The sequence below is a fragment of the Hylaeus volcanicus genome, chromosome 1, assembly GCF_026283585.1.
Source record: "Hylaeus volcanicus isolate JK05 chromosome 1, UHH_iyHylVolc1.0_haploid, whole genome shotgun sequence".
Lineage (NCBI taxonomy): Eukaryota > Metazoa > Arthropoda > Insecta > Hymenoptera > Colletidae > Hylaeus > Hylaeus volcanicus.
Window position 1 is genome coordinate 21,429,697 of NC_071976.1, and position 21,596 is coordinate 21,451,292.

Consider the following 21,596-nt stretch of genomic DNA (forward strand, 5'->3'; position numbering starts at 1 on the left):
TCGAAGAAAGGGTTTGGCTCGAAAGCGCATGCATGGAGAGGTTTAATTGAAAAATGAAAATCGAACGGAAATCGGGCCAAGCGGGAGGAAAATCATGGCCGTACAGAGGGTTGGAAGATGTTTGAGGATTTTTTGGTCGACCAGGGCGCGGCGTCACTTTTACGTGACTCGCACTCGTTAAAACCGTCATACGAGGAAGCTTACAAAGCCGTCCGACCGGGTGCATTGATTTCCGGCTTAAAACTTAAGCTCTCCGGCTGGCAAAACTAATAACTGCTCGGCAAGATTCTCTCTCCTTTTTTCTCCAGCGTTAGAGGATTTTTTAGGTAGTAATTTTTGATCCTGGATAGAACCGAACAGTGTCGTTTCTTGCCCATCCTCGGATCATCGATCGCGTGACCTCGTCCATAGAAATTGGACACATTAAATTGCATTCTCGTTTCTAATTGCCGCGTCGATCGTTCCGTTTCCCTGCTCGATTCGGCGTGTTCGACCTATCGTCTCAATTTGACAAACGGAACTGTAATATTTTTGCGGTAAAAACGGCATAGATTGCACAGAGAAATATCCTACGAGGGAATTTCATCTTTTTTACCGTGTTCGAACTGCTATCAGCACGTCACCATACGTACAGCATCGCGTACACCATTTTTCTCTTTTCAAACAATCGTATACAATAAAATATTTTACTAAATTTAGTTACGTAGCCTTATCTGTGAAGATCTAAACTGACCGTACCTGACCGCTGCTGACCATCGTTTATTTTATTTTGTTCCTCAACCTTCGAAAAGTGTACTAAATCTAGGAACGATAAATTAAAGCAGCCTTTACAGCGTAATGTTAACAAATGCTTCTAAACCAGCGTCAACAAACATCGACGAAGCTCTAGAAATAGTTTCGCTAACGCATCAGAGCTAGATCACAGGTGTTTAAAATTTTGCATGTCGTACGCAACGTTACAAGCGACACTCAGGTATCGCGTGTTCAATTGCCCGCGCCTCGCTGAATTTGCATCACAATCAATAATCCATGATTCCATCAACTTTTCATTGTAACGCGTGGATGATTAATATATCGTTCGTTTGTGCACCGGCACAACGAAGGAAAATCGTTGGCTCGTCAGACAGACGATTCGATACATTATAAATCGCCACGCCATGTTTTTCCCGTTTCGTTCGCCTGTTTCGCGCGATAAGGATCGCAATTACTCGCCTGCACTGGAAATAAATATATATTTTCTTTCGCGTCGAGTAACATATATTTTTGTTTTCTTTAATGCATACGAAATTGTTTGATTATCGTTATTACCATTTCCTCGTTCGCGATAAGTAATGGCCTGCATTTTCCATGAGATACTTATCCAGTAATCTACGTTTACCAGGAAGAGAAACGTATCAAACAGGTTAAAGCTTGTTATTTCCTTCATCCACTTTCCCGGTGAGGTTTTTTCAGTATTCGATTTAAAAAATATGATCTCTTGTTGTACTTTCGAAATATTTGAAGCCTGTTACGAGAATCTATTATATTTAAGAAGTTTTATTTTCAATTATTAGAAAAAGTCACGTACTCTTTCGATAAGAATTTTATGATTTCGTACCACGTGGAAAATGTCTTCTTCGTCGACGTGGAATCGCAAGTATCGTTGTTCAAAGAAAGTGCAACAAGCGCGTCACGAGATCGATGGGGTCAGTATATAAATACAGAATAATCTCGTTAAAACGTTTCTGGCTGCTAAGTAACGGTAAACTAATTGCTTTGTCATGTGTCATACGAAGCGACCAATACGCGAAGTTCTAATCTCGCGGTCGCTTTAATCGTATTACCTGTAAATCACGGAACTTTAGTATCGCGGCAACCATAACCGTGCCACCTGCGAATAACTCGCTTCCATTATGGTAACGTCTGTAATCGAATCGATCGATTAGTGATGCGCACGTGACCAGACGAGACGAGATTTCTACGATCTCGATCATGATCTCGAAAAATCTCGAAACATGCATATCGATCTCTCGAAAAATATCTCACGATTACATATTTAAATTTTATTCTCAACTTTTCATGTTCGGAAGTATTACTTTCTCGAAAAACGTTGGTATAATATTCTGAAACTTTAAAATGCATTAAATATGTACACCTCCGAATTAATTGAATATTTACAATGCATATACATAGTAACATTCAGTCTTCGATTAAATATTAATAAGAATCACGGTTCAGAATAAGTATTCATCGAATAAAGTAATCGTGAGAAACTTTTCTATATCGTTATATCTGTTAGCTGAAATAACTAAAAATTAATGTCTGACAATAGTTACATGAATTATTAACAATGTTTCAAGCAATGACCGAGAATATGATTGTGCTGTAATATTATAGCGCGCGGACAGCGGTAGATGGTTTTTCTAAAAATGTTCAAAATCAGTACTAACTAATAGGTAACTACTATAGGTAATAAGTAGTTTGTGATTTCACTCAGCAACCAATTACGTTTCCGAGATATTGGACCACGTAAGTTTTGTCCCGCTAGATCGCTGAAATATCACACTGTGTACCGATCGGAATTTCCCCTCAAAGCAGAAACGGTTTATAATATTAACGAAATTGTATGTGGCATCGTTTGTTAGCGCAGCAGTGGCATCCATTTTCTAAAGACAGCTAGCTTAAAAACAAATCACAAGGTCCAAGTGGACCACAGTCAGAAGGCTTGAAGATCATCGTTGTAGATGACAGTAGCTTCCATTTTCTAAAGATAGCTAGCTCAAAAACAAATCACTAGGTCAGCATACCACGTCTGCACTAGAAAGCGTTCCAAGAAACATCGAATCAAACCACAGTCCCCTTCCAGGCTTGTTCGCCGAGCGATTCGATCAGGGATTCGCAAACGAGCACGCGGTGCAGACAAGTGCATCAGGCCTCGGAAGGTGCGTGTCAAGTGGCGGCTGGTCCACCCCTGGCGGCGAGGCACTCGTCGGTAAACTTCAACGTTCTTTGCCAGCGATTCCTCCGATCTGTCTCTCTGGCACAGTCGATCTCCTCCCTCCCATTCTCGAGTGGGTCTCATTTCTCTTTTAAGCCGCGCACAATGCGGCAAATGAACCGAATTTGCGAAACTCGGGGATCCAGGGAGCGGCGGATGGCTCTCCACAACAGTCTTAGTGGCCTGGCCGGGCTGATCTATAGGCGTTAGAACTAACACCATTCAAGGTGTCAAGGAAAAAGAGGTTGCGGGCCCGCAGGTACTTACGTGAAATCCCCCGAGATCCTGAAGAGTTCATTACCGGTACCTGGGCTGCGCGGGTGTCTGTCGTCGAGGGGATACCCTCGCCGCGCTTGAATCGGACGCTTCTGTGGACCCTTTCTCACGGTAATTCCTCCTTAAACGTGAATCCCAACCGAATGATACGGAGCAATACCGCTGTCGTTGACTTCGATCCCTGTTTAGAGACCCAAACCGCCCTTGGATGAACCTGAAACGACGCTAAACGACACGGAATTAGATGAGTCGAGTGCACCTGACTCGGATGCTGGTCCAATTATCCTCAGGCTTGGATATCTTGTATTAATTTCATAATTACACGCGCAATTGCATCGAGATGGCGAATGTGTTCTAAGATGCGAAAAAAAGAATTCGATCAGAGAAAATATTGAGAAACACATGGACGATTGACAGGCTAAATGGACCTTTTTCACTGCTTTGATATCCCCTTTTGTAGTTACAGTTTCAAAGTGTCAAAAAGTCTCAAAAAGTCTAAGATGTACAACTGGAGCCTCATCAAAGTCCATCTATGACTACCTAAAGATAGATTAGTACCCCTTTACAACCTCGTAGGTCCCCAAATACAGACCAATTCGCAAACGTTAGTCCACGTCAGCGAAGGAACAGAGTCGACCCAAAGTCAATTAATTCCAGAACAAAGTGAGACCCTAGCACCCCATTGCACCTAGGTCCTGGCGACGAACTTTCAAACGCCTAAATGGAACTATCGCGGCGTTTGGTCGCGTATCGACAACCGACGAGATATGAACGGGAAAGAAAGAGAGGCGCCGCGGTATTTTCGCCATTAGAGAGGCCGGGGAAGCAATTCAATGGCGCGTTTACGCGACACGAAATTGTTGGGCAGTATTTGCGAGATTAATGAGTTTCATAACGTGCTAACGACATTCACGGCCAAAACGAAAAGTGGATTACGCGGCTGAATTGGAGCAGGGAAGGATGACGCGGTGCTGAACGGAGCGGGGGTGGCGAGCCGACAAGGGGAAGGAGGGTTGAACGCGTTACGTTTAGCCATCTGCGAGTTTTGGTGACGATGATTTTACTTGATGAGGCCGCTGGTACTATTGTCAAAGCGTTCCCCGGGGAGACGCTCGGAATTTTCGAACGTTCCTGCAACGATTTAAACCGCGCGACTGTTATAACGCGCGCGAAACGAGCGTTAACCGATCCGGCAGGTGCCTTTCGACGATTCAGAACTGTTTAGGCGCCGTTACGCTATAATCACGCGTCCGTTCGAGCCTGGAGTTGATCAAAAGTTCGTAATCTAATTTATTTATCGAGGCTAGAGGATGTTTGACGCGATGGTGGGGGAATCGGATGGATATTCGAGAAATGGTTTCGATGTTCTAAACAAATGCGACGACTTACGATACTTTGGACCGTGTCTTTCATGCCCTGTAAACGCAGAGAATCGGAACAAAATTCCGCCACGGCTCCAATCTTCTAATCAGACGTACCAATGCACTTATTACTCCACTCGTAAGACGACTAATGAACGTGGCATCATGCGGAGTATGTATCTCCATCATTAGCCGGCACATGCCGCTGTGCTCGACGTGCCGACATAGCAACGCTTACACATGTCTCGGTTACGATAGGAAATAGCCCCATAACCTGTACGACCTTTGGCGATCCGGAGTGATCTGCCAAACACGCCAAAGCAGTTCATCGTGTACCTCGGTGGTCACTTTATGTATTTATCCACGCGAATCTCAGGAGCAACGAATTCACCTGGAGGAAGCACGAGAGAAATGAAGGGGAGAAACAATAACTTCGATACGTTAAGCCTTTGCACTCGGAGCCATTTCGTTACAGAATGTGCAAACAGGAGTCATGTTGTATTAGATAATATAATTTATAAAGCACGTAACTTACTGTAATGATACTTGAGTTTATATTAATCTTTAGACATTGAGGAATATACTTATGTCACAAATCGAAATTTTATAGTATTCTAACATGTGATAATGTGTGAAACAATCATAGATATGCATTGATAGTTTCTATCTTCTAAGTTGCAATTTTAGGCTTCCTTGTTTACCTTTAGAAATTGCAAATTCTTATACAAATGCTCTTTGTCGCTTTTATTAAGTGTAAACTATTCACACATTCTTTGTTACATATGTAAAGGAAGTATACTTTCTTTAATTTGAATTTGCCACGCTCCTCATGCTCCGCTCGATCGATACCCTCGATCAATAATCGCCGCTGGCGTAACGTTAAGGATGATAAGTGGAAATATCAAGAATAGACGTCCAGTGCTGATTAGAAATAGATGGAAGGAGCGATTATATTAGAGCACTTGTGCACAATAATATACAGAGAGATACAGTTTATAATAATTAGAAAGATATCTAGAGTGAAAATAGTGAGTGTAAATAAAGAAGGGGTAGTAACAGGCTTTAATTGTCGTTCTTTGATTTACAGGTAGAAGTGTAAATATTGTAAATAACCATTGTATATATTCATACATGTACCATATTTTTATTCGATTTTTCGTGATATTTGAATAGAAACCTTCAAAGAATCATACGTTCCAGAAAGTTCATCCACTGTAATCACTAATAAAGTTTGCCTGAACTTACTATGTTCCCTCAGAAGAGACATCCGAGTGTAAAGGGTGAATCATCTCATAAGAACTCGACGTTTATCTAGGCAAGGGGTACCCAAAATGAAAAATTCGAGACATATTCTCGAAAGGAGGCTCTCCCTCCCGTCGATGACGATGTCCCCATCGAGAGGCGACGTGACTGCGGACAACCGAGGGACCGTGGCGCAGCGAATTCGTGATTTTTCACATCGGGGACCAGCGCCTGATACAAAAATGTCCGACGCCCGCAAAAAGAAGAGAAAAGGGGAAAAAATACGGTGAAAAAAAAAAGAAAAAAAAATTGGGAATACAGAAAAGCACGGAACCGGTCGGAAAAACGTGTCGCGTACAGTACCGCGGCCGCCTATGGAACTCGACGTCGTCGTTACTCGTTTTTCCTTCTTCGTCCCTGCGCGTCCGCGATCCGCTCGTCTCTGTCATCGCTCAGTGGACACTCGTACACCGCTCGTACACACATTGTCGGGCAACGAGCGAGCGCCCGCGCGCGTGCATTTTTTCTCTCTAATCTAATCTATCGACAATTTGACGGGCGAAAAACTCGCCGCCATTTTCGCGGCCCTCTTGCCCCTCTCCGTCGTTTGCCTCCACCCTTCGGCCACCCCCGCAGCCTCTCCCGGCACCACCCCCGCGCGCGCGGCGCGGCGTAAAGCTATTAAAATTCATAACCCCGGACATACGCCGAGGGGTTAAAACGCGTAGCGTTCCACGGGGTAGAAGGTGGAGGCGGCCGTAGGAGGTCGGCGGAAAGGAGGCAGGGACGAGGCGGGGAGGGAGGGTGGCGGGAGGAGGGAGGAGAGGGTTTGGGACGGATGGGTGGCCAAAGGGGTGGCCGCGGCGGGTGGTCAGGGCTCGAAATGAAGTAACCGAATTTGCGGACTCGTGCTCCGTGCCTGTAGCAAAACAAGAGACTCCGTTGCCCTGGCAAGCCGCCCGCGGCTGGATTTTGAATATGCATTGCTTCCCGGTGCAGTGTCGCATCCATATACATGGGGACACACGTCTTTGTGCCCGTGTTCCATGGCTGTGGTGCGGCCGAGAGGGCTACGCCACGCCGTAAGAGAGAGCGAGAGAGGCCAGCGTAGAAGGAGGACGAGCAGGGGGTGGTTCGGTTATGTCCGGAGAACGGGCAGACAATGGGGCCCTATTGGATTATACCGACCTCTTTGGCCTGGCCGAGCGGCGCAAATCTCCATTAAAAACTTCGAATTGCAAGTTCTGGACGCTTCGTGGTCCGCGGTGATCCGTCTCGATGCTGTCTCTGTCCCCTCGCGCGCGGCGGGTTCCATCGGGTTCCTGGGGTGGGCTAGGACCTAGGACGGTGTCCGAGTGTGTTAACAGGGCGAGGAGAACGTTGTTGTTAAGGGATGTTGCTTTTACGACGGTTCAACCAAGTCTTGGCGGCCAGGCACCCTGGGTGGACCAGGGGGGTGGTCATCTTTGGATGCGGCGGCGGAGGAGGGGTTTGTTTTGGAAGGAGGCACCAGATGTTTCAGGTTGACAAAGTTCTTTTTAGAAAGTGAGGAGAAAGGGGATGGTCAGAGAGATCTGGTATTCTTTTAATACGTTTTGAGGAACGATGGTTAAGGGCGAGAACGGATAGGAGGAAGTAACTTCTAGACATCCTAGTGCATCGAACACCTATGACACCTGCAAGAGCAGCTGTAAATAATTGCAAGGAGAGTAGGATGGATTTAAGGAGCGATGGTTAACATTGAACCTACCACGACCGGTCAAATGACTGTTTTCAATCTTTTGTGTACAGTTGTTATATACAATATATAAATGATACGTAACTGTTTCATGTATTATTGCATTTTGTATCACGTGAAATATTTGTGCACCCGTTTGAAAAAATGCCTTTAAGACCAGTCATTTGATCGATCACGATACAAATAGGTGTAAATGAAATGTCTGTAGGTTTATTATTAAGGGTGAGGACAGATAGGAGGAGGTAACTGTTCTAGAAACCCTAGTGCGTTGAACACCTATGACACCTCCAAAAGTATCTATAAACAATTCCGTCTGGTACTTCAACTAACGTTTCTGCAGACCTCTTTCTAAGGGGGCTTTGAAATTTAACAAACCAAATCAAACACGCCTAAACTCGAAAGTTTCATCCTTCTCATCTCCGGCTTCTTGTGTACGAATTCCCTAGTTCTTCATATCGAAGAGCAACGTTCCAGTATCGACAGCCAGGACAAATTGTAATTTCTGCCAACGATTACCTGTTGTCGTTTCGCCTGGCAAACGCGCAAGAAAATGAGAAACCAGATGGGAACAATAGTGGACGGTCCGTCCCGGTTCATTTCCACGATGGGTTGATTCGATTTACCCGAGACAGAAATATTCGCGGATATGCAAGGTATTCGTACTGCTGGAGGTGTCCAATGGAGAGCCATCAAATATTTGCCAAACCGAACCGTGGATCGCGCAAAGCCGCTTATATACACATTTTCTAATAATTGGTACAAATCCGACCACCGGTTACGTTCTACGGCTCGATGAGTGGCTAACCGTTGGCTTAATGAAATTCTATACAAATTCGCCGGTCTCTCTCACGTGCACGTAGTGGAAATCATGTCGAATTAATGTTACTAATTGTAAACAGCGCGATTATGGTGGACGTATAGAGGGGAACGGGAGCTGGTTTCATTAGAACCGTTTTAACGAGTGGGATCGGAGCCGCCGCATGTCAATAGGATTAATTTCTATACGGATAATTTGAAATAATTGGAGTCACGGACGTTTGATGGAATAATGAATATGCGGCGACGCGGAAATTTCGTGATTAATGCATTTTAATGCCCTTCGCGGGTTTTAGATTATTATTTTGTTTACCGAAATCGAAAATTTAACGTATTGCATTTACGCTTGTCCCGATTCCATTCGGGTTCTTTCGTTGATTGCACAATGGGAAATGAAATTGCTACGAAGAGGTAATAATGATCGATGAGATTTTTTTTTATAATATTACAAAAATATTGTTGAGTCTGTCAATAACTTCCCTATCGACGGTTTTCATTGGCAAGGAAGGTCCTCTGTATTTCCTAGGTCCGATAAAGGGTGATCGACTGTGGTACGGTTTTTACCGACCGTTTATTGATTTTTCGACCAAGGGTTTGGGGACTCGTCGCTACGCAGCAGCACCTACCTCGACGGAGTTTTTAAAAGATAGGGGTTGAATTGAAAGGTTGTTTCATTTATGCAATGATTGATCATCTGCTTTTCATAAATTATTAATAATTGAAAGAATAGTAACTACAAAGAATTGATAAAACAATTTTTCAGAATTATTTTACAGTTTCTCAATACATTTTTTCTTAGAGTCAGGTCGAGTTATCTTTCAGGTGCATTGTATGCATGAAGGGCCAATGACTATGAAACTTTTGGAAGCACGTGAAACGTTAAATTTGTTTATCACACTGGAAACACTTATTCATATTAAATAAGATTATCATCGAATAACAAAAAAAATGGACAGAGTCTACGAAGACATGCCTAGATGAATTAAATCATGCATCATTATTCGAAATTCTCCCCGAATAATAAGGTTCATTGTACGCAGTTCCAGGCGACCGCTTCTCGATGCTTGGAGGTTTCGATACCGGTGTCTGGCAGTGCACCGTTATAATTACGGAGTAGCAATCAATTAGTACACCAATCATGCGTTGATTAAGGGGTCGATTGGAATGTAATGGGACTGTAGGTGGTCAGTGATAATTAACGTTCGGGGAAACCGCCCGAATGCGTACTGCGTAAAATCAAATAGTGTACGGCCGCCCTGCGACGCAGGAAACGAAATATTCGTCCTGCGGGGACTCCGGGTTCCAGATTTCACCCTGCTCAGTCTCCGCCCTCCAACCCTTCGAATCCTCGTCCGTTGATTCCAGTTAATGCAATACCCATCGCAAATTTTCTTTCCGTAACTGATCAATCGCCATTGAAAATCTGGAAAAGACGACTGAAAGTTTCTTCCACGAAGGCACTCTTCATCGAAATAGGTACTTAGTGGCAAATTAAATTCTTGGGTTTGGTTATAATTCATTTGCGCATTGCCTTCTATGGGGAGAAGTTTTAAGAGGTACATCTCCTAACATTCTGTTCGTACTATCACGCTGCGTCCGTTCTAATATGAACAGAGGCTGTGGCTTTCAGAAGGATTCTTCTCGGGTGCCAATGATAATTCCATCGATCTCTCTCTTCACTTCTGCTTTCAAGTCACAGTGTATGACAAGTATTAAGGTAGACTGTTCCAGAGTACAAACGTATAACTAGGATAAAGGATGTGTAATAGTGAGTAAGACAGTAAAATCTAAATAAGGAAACTTTGCAATTGTTCAAATAGATTTTTGTAGCTATATACGTTAAGTAAGGCGAGCAATAACGAAACAAAGCTTTATGCATTTCATTAATGGGCCAATAAACGCATTAACCATAAACCACCCCTCGAAAGCATTCCTCTCGCCCACTCAGCGACACATTCTTCCACGAACCCCCATCTTCATCGGGAAACTCCCATAAAGAAAGCAATCCATAAGTGCACAGAGATTCACCCGCTCCATTCGCACCGTAGGAGCCTTTCCGGGAAGACAATCATCCTACTCGATTAATTCCCCAGATCCAGAGGGAGAGAATGGCGGGGCCGCCTCGCCCCGGGGGGGCTGAGCCGCGCGCGGAACTTTTAAAAACATTATATTCAGGAGTGAATCGTCGGTCGTTCCGTGGATCCGTTGCCGGACGCGGAAAAATGCGCGCGAATCGACGTTGTTCCATCGACGGGGCTTTAATCCGGGCACGAGTTTTATGCAATTTGTCGTTCGCAAGCGTCCGTTCGGCCCGTGTGCGTGGCCTGTACGTGCAGGTCGCGAAGATACACGGTATCGGCACGCATACAGGGGACGGGCTGCCGCCGCCAGTCAACTTTTAACGGGGCGCATTTTATTTTTATGCCGGGCTACCTTTGAAATGCAAATCGATTGTTGGCCGAGCCCCTGCAAAAAACCGAGCAATTAGCGGCAGAAACAATCCTGGCGTATTTGCACGGGTACTCATTTCGGAACTTCTCCATCGCCCCGAACCCCCTCCCGCCCTACCGCCGCCCCCTGGTCGAGCGACCACCCCCTTGGCCGATCGACCCCCTCGTCCAGGAAGTCGCCCTTCGATGCCGATACCGGTTCCCGCCCGATTTTTTTCCAATTACGAGCAACCCCATTCCACCCCCCCTTCCCCCCTTCGTCCTCCTCATCCTCATCCCGGCGAAATTGTTTAATTAAAGCGTCGACGCGACGCTTCGCTACGACTTTATCGTCGGTTTTGTTACGCCGTTGCGCGATTTTATGACGTTCCCCGTGCCACCACCGACGGAATGGAATCGGTTCGCGTTGCTCGGCGCGTGTTGACGGCGTCGAGAAGACACCCAATGGCGGCGGTGCCCGTTCAGTTGCTTGTGGGGGGGGGGGGGGGGCGGGGGCGGGGGAGTCGTGTCTGTCGAGTTGAAGGGAGATTGTCACCTGGAGATTGTGAACTCGCGGTGTCTGGCGGGTTGGACGGTCTTGCGAGGGGGTAAGGTATTGCTAGGGGTAAGTAGAACAGTTCATTTTTAATACAAGAATATTTTAAAGAAGGATGAGTGGTCATAGTACGGCATCAACGATTATATTAGGTTGTCCGGAAAGTTCGTGCCAATTTTTAAGAAAAATTCAAAGGCATATTTGAATTTTGATATACATATGTATATTTATTACATAGGTACCATTTTGTTCCACAGTATTTTCACCTTTTAGGAGTTGTATACGTGTTATTTGTTTTCAACCATTCCGATATATTCATACCTGTACCACCTACCAAAAACGACATGGACTTTCCAGACAATACAATAGATTACAAATTCCATTCTTTCGATACATTTTTTCACGAAAATCCACCCCTTCACTGTTCATTAATCGCGTTGAACTCGATGTGGAATCACTCGAACAATTTTTTCAGCAATTAAGAAAAAGCCTCTGCATCGCTAGCGTTTTTCGTCGACAGCAGAATTCCCATCGTCGAACGACGGAATCGAGCGTTAATAAAATAAATAAATAGCTAATTTGCAGCTGCAAACGCGGCACATAATCCAGCGAATAAACGCTAAGGTACATCGAGTCGGACGAGAACGGTCGGATTTCGAGTTGGAAAATATGATATGAAATGAAAAGTTTTTCCGCGTGCCGTGCGAGGACCACATTTGGGGTAGGGGGTGTGATTTTTCGTTCGCACGGCTCCATTATAAATGTAATCCGCTTGTCCCCCATTCGACGGCAATCAAACTCTGCATTTCCAGAGAATTTAACGGTATAATACTACCGTGGACGGTAATCCGTTAAAGAGGTCGTCGACGAAACGACTTTTCCTCACGCGTGTTAGGAAGGAATGGAAATTAAATTGGCGAAAATCAGGGGATAAAAATCCGGCACAATTTAAACAATTTTCTAGTAATTTCTCTTTATTTTAATACAGCTTACGCGTTGGTAGTTCTGCTCTAAGAATTTATTATAGTTCTCTGTAGCGTTGAACAATTTTCGAGCGAAGTATTTTCAACGATAAGTGGAGGGTGAAAATAAGAGTCAGACAGGCAAAGTACAGAATTTAAATAATGTTTCGAGATCATTGATCTCACGGGAATAAATACTAGTTCTAGCTTTTCCTTGTGTGCTATAATTGCGTGTGTCTTAAACATTGAGAACAATTTTTTTAGTTAAATATATAATTGTTGTACAAACATGGTTGCTCATTATAGGGTCATGTTTATTATAGGGCAATTTTTTTAAAGTTTTATTAGTCTTGTAGTGTTGAAAAACTATTGTAGAAATTCCGGAATATATTCTGACGATTGCAAATAAATTCTTCATTTAATCTTTTCGAAAAGGAAAAAGATATGAGATACACCTTTGAGTGTCAATGTCTATATCATTGTCCTTGTCGATATTTTTCAAGGACAAGCCATCTCGGCGTAATCGGGGAACAAACATTACGAAAAATAATATACACGTCGACTTGAGTAATCTCGTCCTTTTCGAAGTCGGTTAAAAAATAATGCTTCACCAACGATATACACCAGGGATGTCTATGCTATCCATATCCAGACCCAAAGTGTGACGTTTCAGGCTTATAACGAAGTCACTTTCGGCAATTTTAGATTCACCGCGGCACTCGTCGATGGAGCCGGTTTAATCCGTCGCGGCCGAGAGCGAATTATTTTCAGTCGTCGAGAGTCTCCCGCGAGAGGCGAGTCGCCCCTGGCGCGTGCACGCTGAACGACGACCTGCAGGTGGCGAAGGATACACGGAGGAGGAGAATCAAAGCCGAGCGGAGAATGACCAATTAGCGTGGCCAGCAGCGGCTGCAGCAGCGACGTCGGGTATTACATTAATCAGGGTGAAAAAACGAAATTTTCCCTCAGCGTATTTTCGCGTTAAGGGGGTAACCGCGACTTTCATTTAAGTTACCTAGTGGTAGCCAAACTACCCCCGTAACTCGTTCACCCCACTTCTCCGCGTCCGCCCTTTCGACACCCCCCCCTTCCACTCCTTCCTGCGCTGTCTCCGTCCCGACAGGGAAAAGTGGATAGGGGTGATGTAGACGTAGGAGGATGAGGAGGAGAGGGATGCTCGCCTATTCGCGGCGGCTGCCTCGTTCACTTTGTTCATCCCTCCTCCTTCTCCTCTCCCCTCCCCCTCTTCAGTCGCGTCATTTTATTCTTTCCGCTTGTTCCTCCTTTTGTTTTATCTCCTTTTTTTCCGCGTCCTGCCGCGACAGAGTAGAAAGGGTGACAGCGGGCGAGGGTTTTCGGCGAGAAGGAAAGGCAAGGTTATTTTAATGAGAATTCGCGTCCCGTTTGTGGCGCCATCTCGTGCCCTCTGCCACCGTCTAATGAACGCCCGTGCAAATATTATTTCTGCTTATGTACTTGCCAACTTAGAATGACTTCGGCTCTAATTAATAATGCTAAACAATCAAATCTAGCTGCGCCGACGGAACTCGTTCCGAACCCCCAACTTTATTCAGCTCCTTTTCCACACCCTCTACACCTCGCGTACAAAACTCGATATTCTTAATAATAACTACTCCTAAATATAACAGTCCTCGTCACATTTATATTTCCTTTTCACTCTCGTTTATATATAGTTTATCGAATCAAAGCGCACTATTTTAATTGGCTGGAAAGTCGCGGGCCCGCGAGTAAATGTTATCGTTCTAAATATAATCGAAACGTCCACCAATAACCGATCCAATCGCGGTGAAATGGAAAAGGAAATTGTGCCAAAGATGCAACGCAGTTTCGTAGATTCTTGGGCGGAGGTAGGGTTTGATAGCGATACCGCAATACTCCTGGTATCCATTTCCATCGCAGCCACCGTATTGTCTTCGGGGCTGTTTGAGCATTCCGCCCCGTTGGTTTGGTGTTTCATTGATCTGGTTGGTCCTAAACTGGTCTTATTCGGGTCTCTTGTCGGTTCTTTACTTTGTCGAGGCAATAAGGTTAGGCAGGCCGGGCATCGAGCAATATTAGACAGACGACGGCTCTCTCAGAATCTAGGTCCTCCACCGCTTTTACCGCCCATCCCCTTACCTGTCCCTAAACAAATTTAATAAAGCCACGATTTCCGTGCCAATTTCAGACCTTAAGAGATTGCTTGCCACCTCCAATCTCAGCGTCGTTCCTTAACGTGATATATCGCTCACATATTGGTAGACGGTCAGTTAGGTCGAATCAATTACCGAGTTACGCTACTTCCATCCACCGTAAGCGAACACTTTTTTTCTCGTTTTCCACCCTGTACTCGATAATCGAGGAAACCTGTTGGGGTATTTCTCGGAGACGTTCTGAGAGATTTTAGAATGATCAGAAGGATTTGTTCAGGTTATAATTACAGGTGACTCATTGTAAGGCAAGGTTTGCTGAAAATGAGGATATGTAGATTTAATTGTAGTATTAGACTACTAACTATTTGTTACGTTGAAAAATATTTATTTTATTCTCTTGTGTGTTCAAAATTCTTATAGAAATCGTAATAAAGGGCAGCCTGTGGTCTTTACTATTAATTCATAATAATAAATCACTAATTACCAATCTTCCAGAGCTAATCCTTTACGATTCTTCATCAACGATCTTGAATACCTATCGCGATCCTAACCGTGGTTAACACTTTGCCCAACTCGAAAGACAGCTCCAAGTGCCCTCCACCACCCGGCTCGCCCTTTATTTCTTCACCCCTAAGGGGACCCCGGTTTTCCACCGTGTCCACTTGCTTCTCACGCATCGAATTCCAGATACGATTGAAGATCGCCTCGCAACCTTTCACGTGGGTTCCTTTCGCGCAACTCTATCGCTGTTTGGCAACTCGCCTCCCCCTCCTCTCGCCCACCCCCCCTTCACGAAGTATTATTAGTCTTTGGAGTTAGGGAGTACGCATGGACTCGAATCTCCAGGCTCGCTCGCATGGTTAACTTCTGCAAACAGGAATTACCATTTTATTGGGCGAGTTCTGCCACCCTCTTACCGCCGGCCCCTTCCAACCCTCCCGCCCGCACTTCACACAGCGGCCCCTAACGCGACGATTGGAATACCTAATCGTTCAGGGACCATTGAGCACCATTGTTCCAGCTAGCCGGCGTTGTTGGTGCTGTTAACGTCGAATCCTTTCACGCCCCGTCGCTGCAGCCACCCGCTCTTTTGCCTCTCCGCCCCCTCCTGCCACCCCCCCCGAAAAAAAGGATAACCAGCTAGCACGTTTGCGTATATCGAAACCCAGGGGGTTTATGCAGTTTCGCAGATCTTTTTTTGCAAACGATCCTTTGAAGCCGTACTCCGTGCCACGAGGGACGAATTAGGGGTCAGTTTATCGATTATAATTCGATCCTGGAGGAGGGAAGGACCCTCCAGGGAGGAATATTCTGCCCTTTTATTAACACTTTCGCGAATATAGAGCGTCTTTTAGACTTTCAGAGTGCGAAAGTCGGGGGCCTTTGACCGGGATCGTATCGTCGATGAAGTGTCTTTTCACGATCGTATATCAGCGTTCATTATTACTCTACCTGAAGGTACCCATCGGTGAATTAATTCTAGGGATCGTAGAAAGATGACGAGTGGAAGAAATGTTCGTTCAAGTTTTAAAAAGGTAGCAGGTATTTACTTTTTTAATTCAGTGAATGTCTTGTTTAATTATTATTGAATTTAAATACATGCAAGCCTGCCCAGACACTTCAATGTATTCTTTTACTTTGACGAACTGATCATTTAAATTATGCACGACTCTCAAATAAATCCAGAAATTAGACTAAATGGGGATCATCCTAGGATCAAACTGTTTGTTTCAATATTATTTTTTTCAGACATATGCATTGTCTCGAGTAAACGAATACAAATGAATTCGCCGTAGATTCCATCTGAAGTTAAACATAATAAGAAACCACCGCCGATTTCGATTCATAAAACAAGAAGAGATCACGATGTCTTGATGCCTAGTTGACGCGAAAACATTTAATTTCACCATCGCCATTCCTGTATCGATTAAAAGAACCTATCGCGTCGCCTTCTATTTTCGCACTTGTTACCACCACTCCTGCGACGTTACCCAAGGTATAATTGAGTACACACGTTGGAACATGGCACACTTAACGTCCTGTCAATTTCCAAAGCTGATTCGTCGACCTCGTTAATCTCGGATAAGTAGGGAACTGTTAAAAAAAACTTATACGAAAGTGACACGTCGAGTCGTCAGCGTCCATTAACATCGATTATGACATCCGTGAGATAGCTCGCGGATGGATTTTTAATTCTCTCCTTTCTCCCCCCTCCTTCCGATGTCTTGACTTCTTCAATTTGTTCCGGTGGATCTTCGATTTCAATTAAGTCGAAAGTAAGGCGAATAACGAGATGCGCTGTGCTTGCTGGAGCTCGAACCTCTCCGCGAAATTAATTAAGCCTTAATTGAAATCGTTCTTTGAAATGCTAATTCTTTAACAAATACGCGCGACCTCGCGCGGGAACAATTAAAAATCCTCCGACGTTCGCCCCTTCCGTCGCACGGCTGAAAATCCTAGCAAGTTGGCCAGAATACCATTTTAACAAACATTATTGTGCTTTGTAAGTTTATTCCTTTCATCTTTTCCTTTCTGTTATTATTTCACAATACGCGCTATAGTATGCAGGTCTTGTTTGTTTTTAACATAATGATTTTTAATCAATGGAACTGACGTATTTTCTACATCCGATCGTACAATTTTTCATTATTCTTTGATTAATGTAAGTAGTCAGAGTCAGAAGCTACCCCAAAAAAACAATTCTGAAATATAAAGATTTCTCAGCATGATTGAAACAGTTAAGATTATTAACGAGAGTTTTGATATCACTTTCAATGCGTTGATTAACTTCAGGAAACTCGTACGATTTTAATTGTCAATCTGATTTGTCACGGATGGAGCCCATCGTTTCGATATTCGCGACTGAATTTCGAGTTCCGCTTCGAATTCCGTCATTCGACCGCAACGTGCCGTTGCGTTTCCGTCGCTTCCGACCTCTACGGCGGCTTTTTTCCGCGCGAAGCAGCGCGTTATTAACGCACACGTATCGAACGTGGACCGTTCGACGCGAAAGTCGCCTTGGAAAAAAACCGATTGGAAGCTGGTCCCGGTGACAAAAAGGCCACAAGGAATGGAGGAAAAGGACTTTTCATCAAGGGCTCTCACAAAACATGCAATTTCATCCTGATCATCGGGTTATCGGACTTCTGCGATTTTATTTCGTTCAAGGGGGTCGAACTGTTCAAACGATATACGTGGTATGATTAAATATGTACATCAAATTTTATTTTATCACGAGCAGGTATATATACAAATAGACGTTCGGGGGGGGGGGGGTAACTCTACGTTCTTCACCCTCTACTTGCTTCTCTTCGTAGACCTTGGAAGCTGACTGGTGGACCTATGTGGCCAAATTATGTCTGAATGTCTGATGGAGACGACTAGCAAGGAGAAGTAAATATGTTTAAATAAAAATACTTAAGGTGACGAGAATATAAAGTCAAGTGTAGAATGAAGTTGAAAGAATTGACTCTGTCACTGCTCTATTTTGCTACTTTTAATTAGAACAGGTCACGAACGAATTCTTTTCGAATTCGGAACATCATTTTCCAAGTTACGTTTCCTACAACACCGTGTTGATAGGATTGTTTAAAAATGATTCTCATTAATTTCTCCTCGCAACCAAACTCTTGGACCGTTCGTTCGACCAGTCCCCTTCCAAGCCAACAATTTCGCAATACCGTAGTCATTTATTACGTAATTATGCACAATTCTTCGCCTTAACGTATTAATACTGCAGAATATTGTTTATGTCAAAATGCGTCCGCCGCCTCCACCGCATTTTGAGTCTATATACTACAAGAGATATTTATCTAGTCTCACGGTAACCGAGGCGCGCATGTCGATCGTCCATTCTCGCGTCGAGCTAAACAAATTCTGGAAGAGTTCGCGCTTTGTTCACCTAGTCACGGTCGACGTTCTTCCAAATGGATTTAGAACTTTCCTGAACGAAGTTTTCAAAATGGATAAATCCCGACCAAGACAAAAATTTCGAACAGGAGTTAGAATTTTAATTACAGAATGAAATACCTCGGTAATGTAAAAAATGAATCAACCTTTTTTAAACGAATAATTAGAAAACAAACCAACGCTCCATGCTATTATTCGAGATACGCAAAATAAAAATGTGACTGTTACACATAAATCCATGTACTGGTTTCATATCTCACCAATTATCCTGATAAAATTTTGCTCATGTCTGACTTCGAAACTTTTTCCAAATTCGTCGCACTTGGACTATTTACTTTGAAGTAACAAAAGAAAGTAGCCAGGAGGAATTCAGCCACGTCTGGGTTAAAACGAGACACTTGACTCTCGTCTGCGCGCACCATCGAAAGGCAAATCAATTTCACACGAGAACGCTGGATCCGTTCCGTCGATCGTCCATCTCGTTCAATGCAATCTGACGTCCGATAAAAACGAGTGACAAGTGTCAACCTTAAATTCTCGCGTCGCGAGACGCTGTTTGGTCGACGAGTATCTCGATCTCGCGCGCTCATGCGAGTTATATGATTATCAAACAATTACATTAATCGTATTTCGGATACAGGACCAGTTTAACGGGGAAAACGTTCGTTTGGGCCGTCCCGGGCCAGTGACCCTTTGTACCAATTAATTTCATTGAGATGCATCGGTCGCATGCTTATTCTCCGTCTGTCGATTCGATCGGGAGATGGGCAGAATTTTTTCCCAATAACAGATGACAACTATAGTCTCTGCACAGCGATATTTTGTCGCCAAGTTCACTTGATTTTCAATACTAAAATTACCAAGGAACTATCAAGAAATTGACGATGCCGAATTTCTTTAAAATGATTCAGTTATTAGTTGAGTTTTTGTTAGAATTTTTAATGGATATTACTAAAATAGGATCGAGGATGATATTTTCCTTTAGATGTCAAAGATATAGTAGTACGTTCGACATACTAGGCATCATCGTCCTCGATAGTTCTCTGTAAAATATTTCATTCTGTAATTCGAACTCTGATGGGTAATCTGTCGATTTTGCCCATCTCTGAATTTAATCATTCACCTCGTCAAAACACGTTGTGACTCGATGGTGAACCCACGCACGATTGTCTCAGGCACTCGATCGGTTAACACGTTAGCCAACGTCAAACTAAAAATGACGAATCCCACCAATCCTTAGCTTCGATGCCAAGAAATCCTGACCCAAAAGTGTACAAACTTACTCTGCCTCTCTGCGAATCCAAGACAATCAATTTCTAGCATTTATCATCACCCGATTCCAACATTTCTTCCCGCAAACTTACTATCCAACACTCGTGACTTCGAAACTCAAGAAATTATCTAATGACCACGAGCTAACGTGTTAGATCCAAGCAACGTTCACACTCGAATCGTCTCGAACGCCTCCTCGATGGCACGCAAAATAAAATCCTCGTCGTTCAAGGAAACCGTTTCTCGAAATATCTTGGCGTTAAAACTATATGCAATATATTACTTACTGAGCTGTACGGTTCAGGAAGTTAGGTGGGTCCGTGGTAGCTCTCGCGGCTGGAGCTAACCGAAACGGAACGTCTTTGGATCTTAAACTCTACTCTCGTTTCGTGACGGTACAAAAAGTCTCCGCGTCTCCGACCTCTATTCTCGATTATTGCACTATTATCGTGAACTGGTACGCGGCACCAACCATCCTGGGGGACGGTATCGAACAGCTGGTCTCCAGGGAATCGAAGAAACCCACCGTCGCCGTGAACGATATAACGAATTTGATTTACCAATCAGCCAGGCAATAACCGGGCCAGGAACTGCCGTTCTCGATTACCACTGAACCGATCATTCCCGTGCGCGATAATCGTCCCTTTCTTGTCCGAGTCCTGGCGTTTCGCGTTCGATATCCGATAAAACATCCCACTGGAATAGAAACGACGCGTCCGCGTCGTTCACCCACTGGAATCGGCGACTAAAGACGACCTGTGCCGCCTGTACAGTCTTCCAGGGGATCGAAGGATCGAAGGTAGAGCAGCTTCGCTTCTCGTCACGCCCGCGGTGTGAAAATGGTAGCCTCCGTGCGATCGTACGCGGTGGGCAGCCTTCGTGGGTTGTACGTTAAACTTCAGACCATTTGCAACCCTTTGGTGATGCTTTCGACGTGCTCCTTAGCCCTCATTCTCAGAGCCTGGATGCTGGTGGTACGCGGATCGTGGCCTGGGGGACTCGAAGGCGCCGCTGGAACGTGTCCCCCGTTTCCTATGCTCGTCATCCCTGCGCTGAGGGCTCCTGTCGACCAAACAAACCAGTTTCCTTCGATTATTGCGTGCAGGGTGGTCCAAACACCCTCGCACAGCGGAACCTCCGTTATTCGAAATGGTGTATTAGGTAACCCTTTGCATTCGAGAGGTAACTTTCAGATTCCACTAGGTTTGACGCAGCAAATCTACCAGCAATAATGTTTCTTTAGATTTATATTTCTTTGGAATTCGAAGCGTCAATAAAATGATAGTCGGTTGCTATATCTTCGAAGGCAATCTAAGCTTAGCATTCGTGGAAATAGAATGCTAAGAAAGCATCTCGAGTTGCTAATAGATACCAGAAAAAAGGCCTCGAGTGCAAAAGGTTAAATGTGATAGAGGACTCTCCCAACTAAGAGAACATAGAATTTCTAGATCGCCAGGATGGTATTAGGATTCTTGATTGTGCTCATCTTCAGAAAAAATAAATTATGAAGATTTCTAGAACAACATAAAATATAGAGTTACAAATTAAGTAATTCTAGAAATCGTTACAATTAATTTCTCCTGAAGCTAGCTAATTGTTTGCTCAAGCGAGTCAACCATTATGGCACCCTGGATAAAATGGCCCATGTCTCAGCCTGGGTTCGTATAACGGAGGTTCCACTGTACACGTAAGAGCAACGGGTATCTTACTTGATATCCATCGACACTATTATCAATCCTCTCGGTCACCGATCGATCGAGGTCAGTAGAAAACTATACTGGGCGCCAAATATTTTGGCCTCTCAAGGCCACTGAGGGGTAACTCCCACTACATCGTCTAGCTACACTGCCGCTCTACCTCTTCGCTCCGCCTCATTGTCTTAAAGCCAATACGAAAGAAAGAGAG

The 21,596-nt window shown here is 44.3% G+C and overlaps 1 protein-coding gene across 1 annotated transcript in view; it reads right to left on the minus strand.

The window, feature by feature from the left end:
- Positions 1–17,724: 17,724 nt before the first annotated feature.
- LOC128878490 (retinal homeobox protein Rx1-like) overlaps positions 17,725–21,596 on the minus strand; it is a 49,017-nt gene continuing 45,145 nt past the window's right edge. Inside the window, exon 5 of the mRNA XM_054126737.1 lies at positions 17,725–20,753. Coding sequence (XP_053982712.1) covers positions 20,590–20,753 — 164 coding nt within the window. The 3' untranslated portion in view covers positions 17,725–20,589. The remainder of the gene's footprint in view (positions 20,754–21,596) is intronic.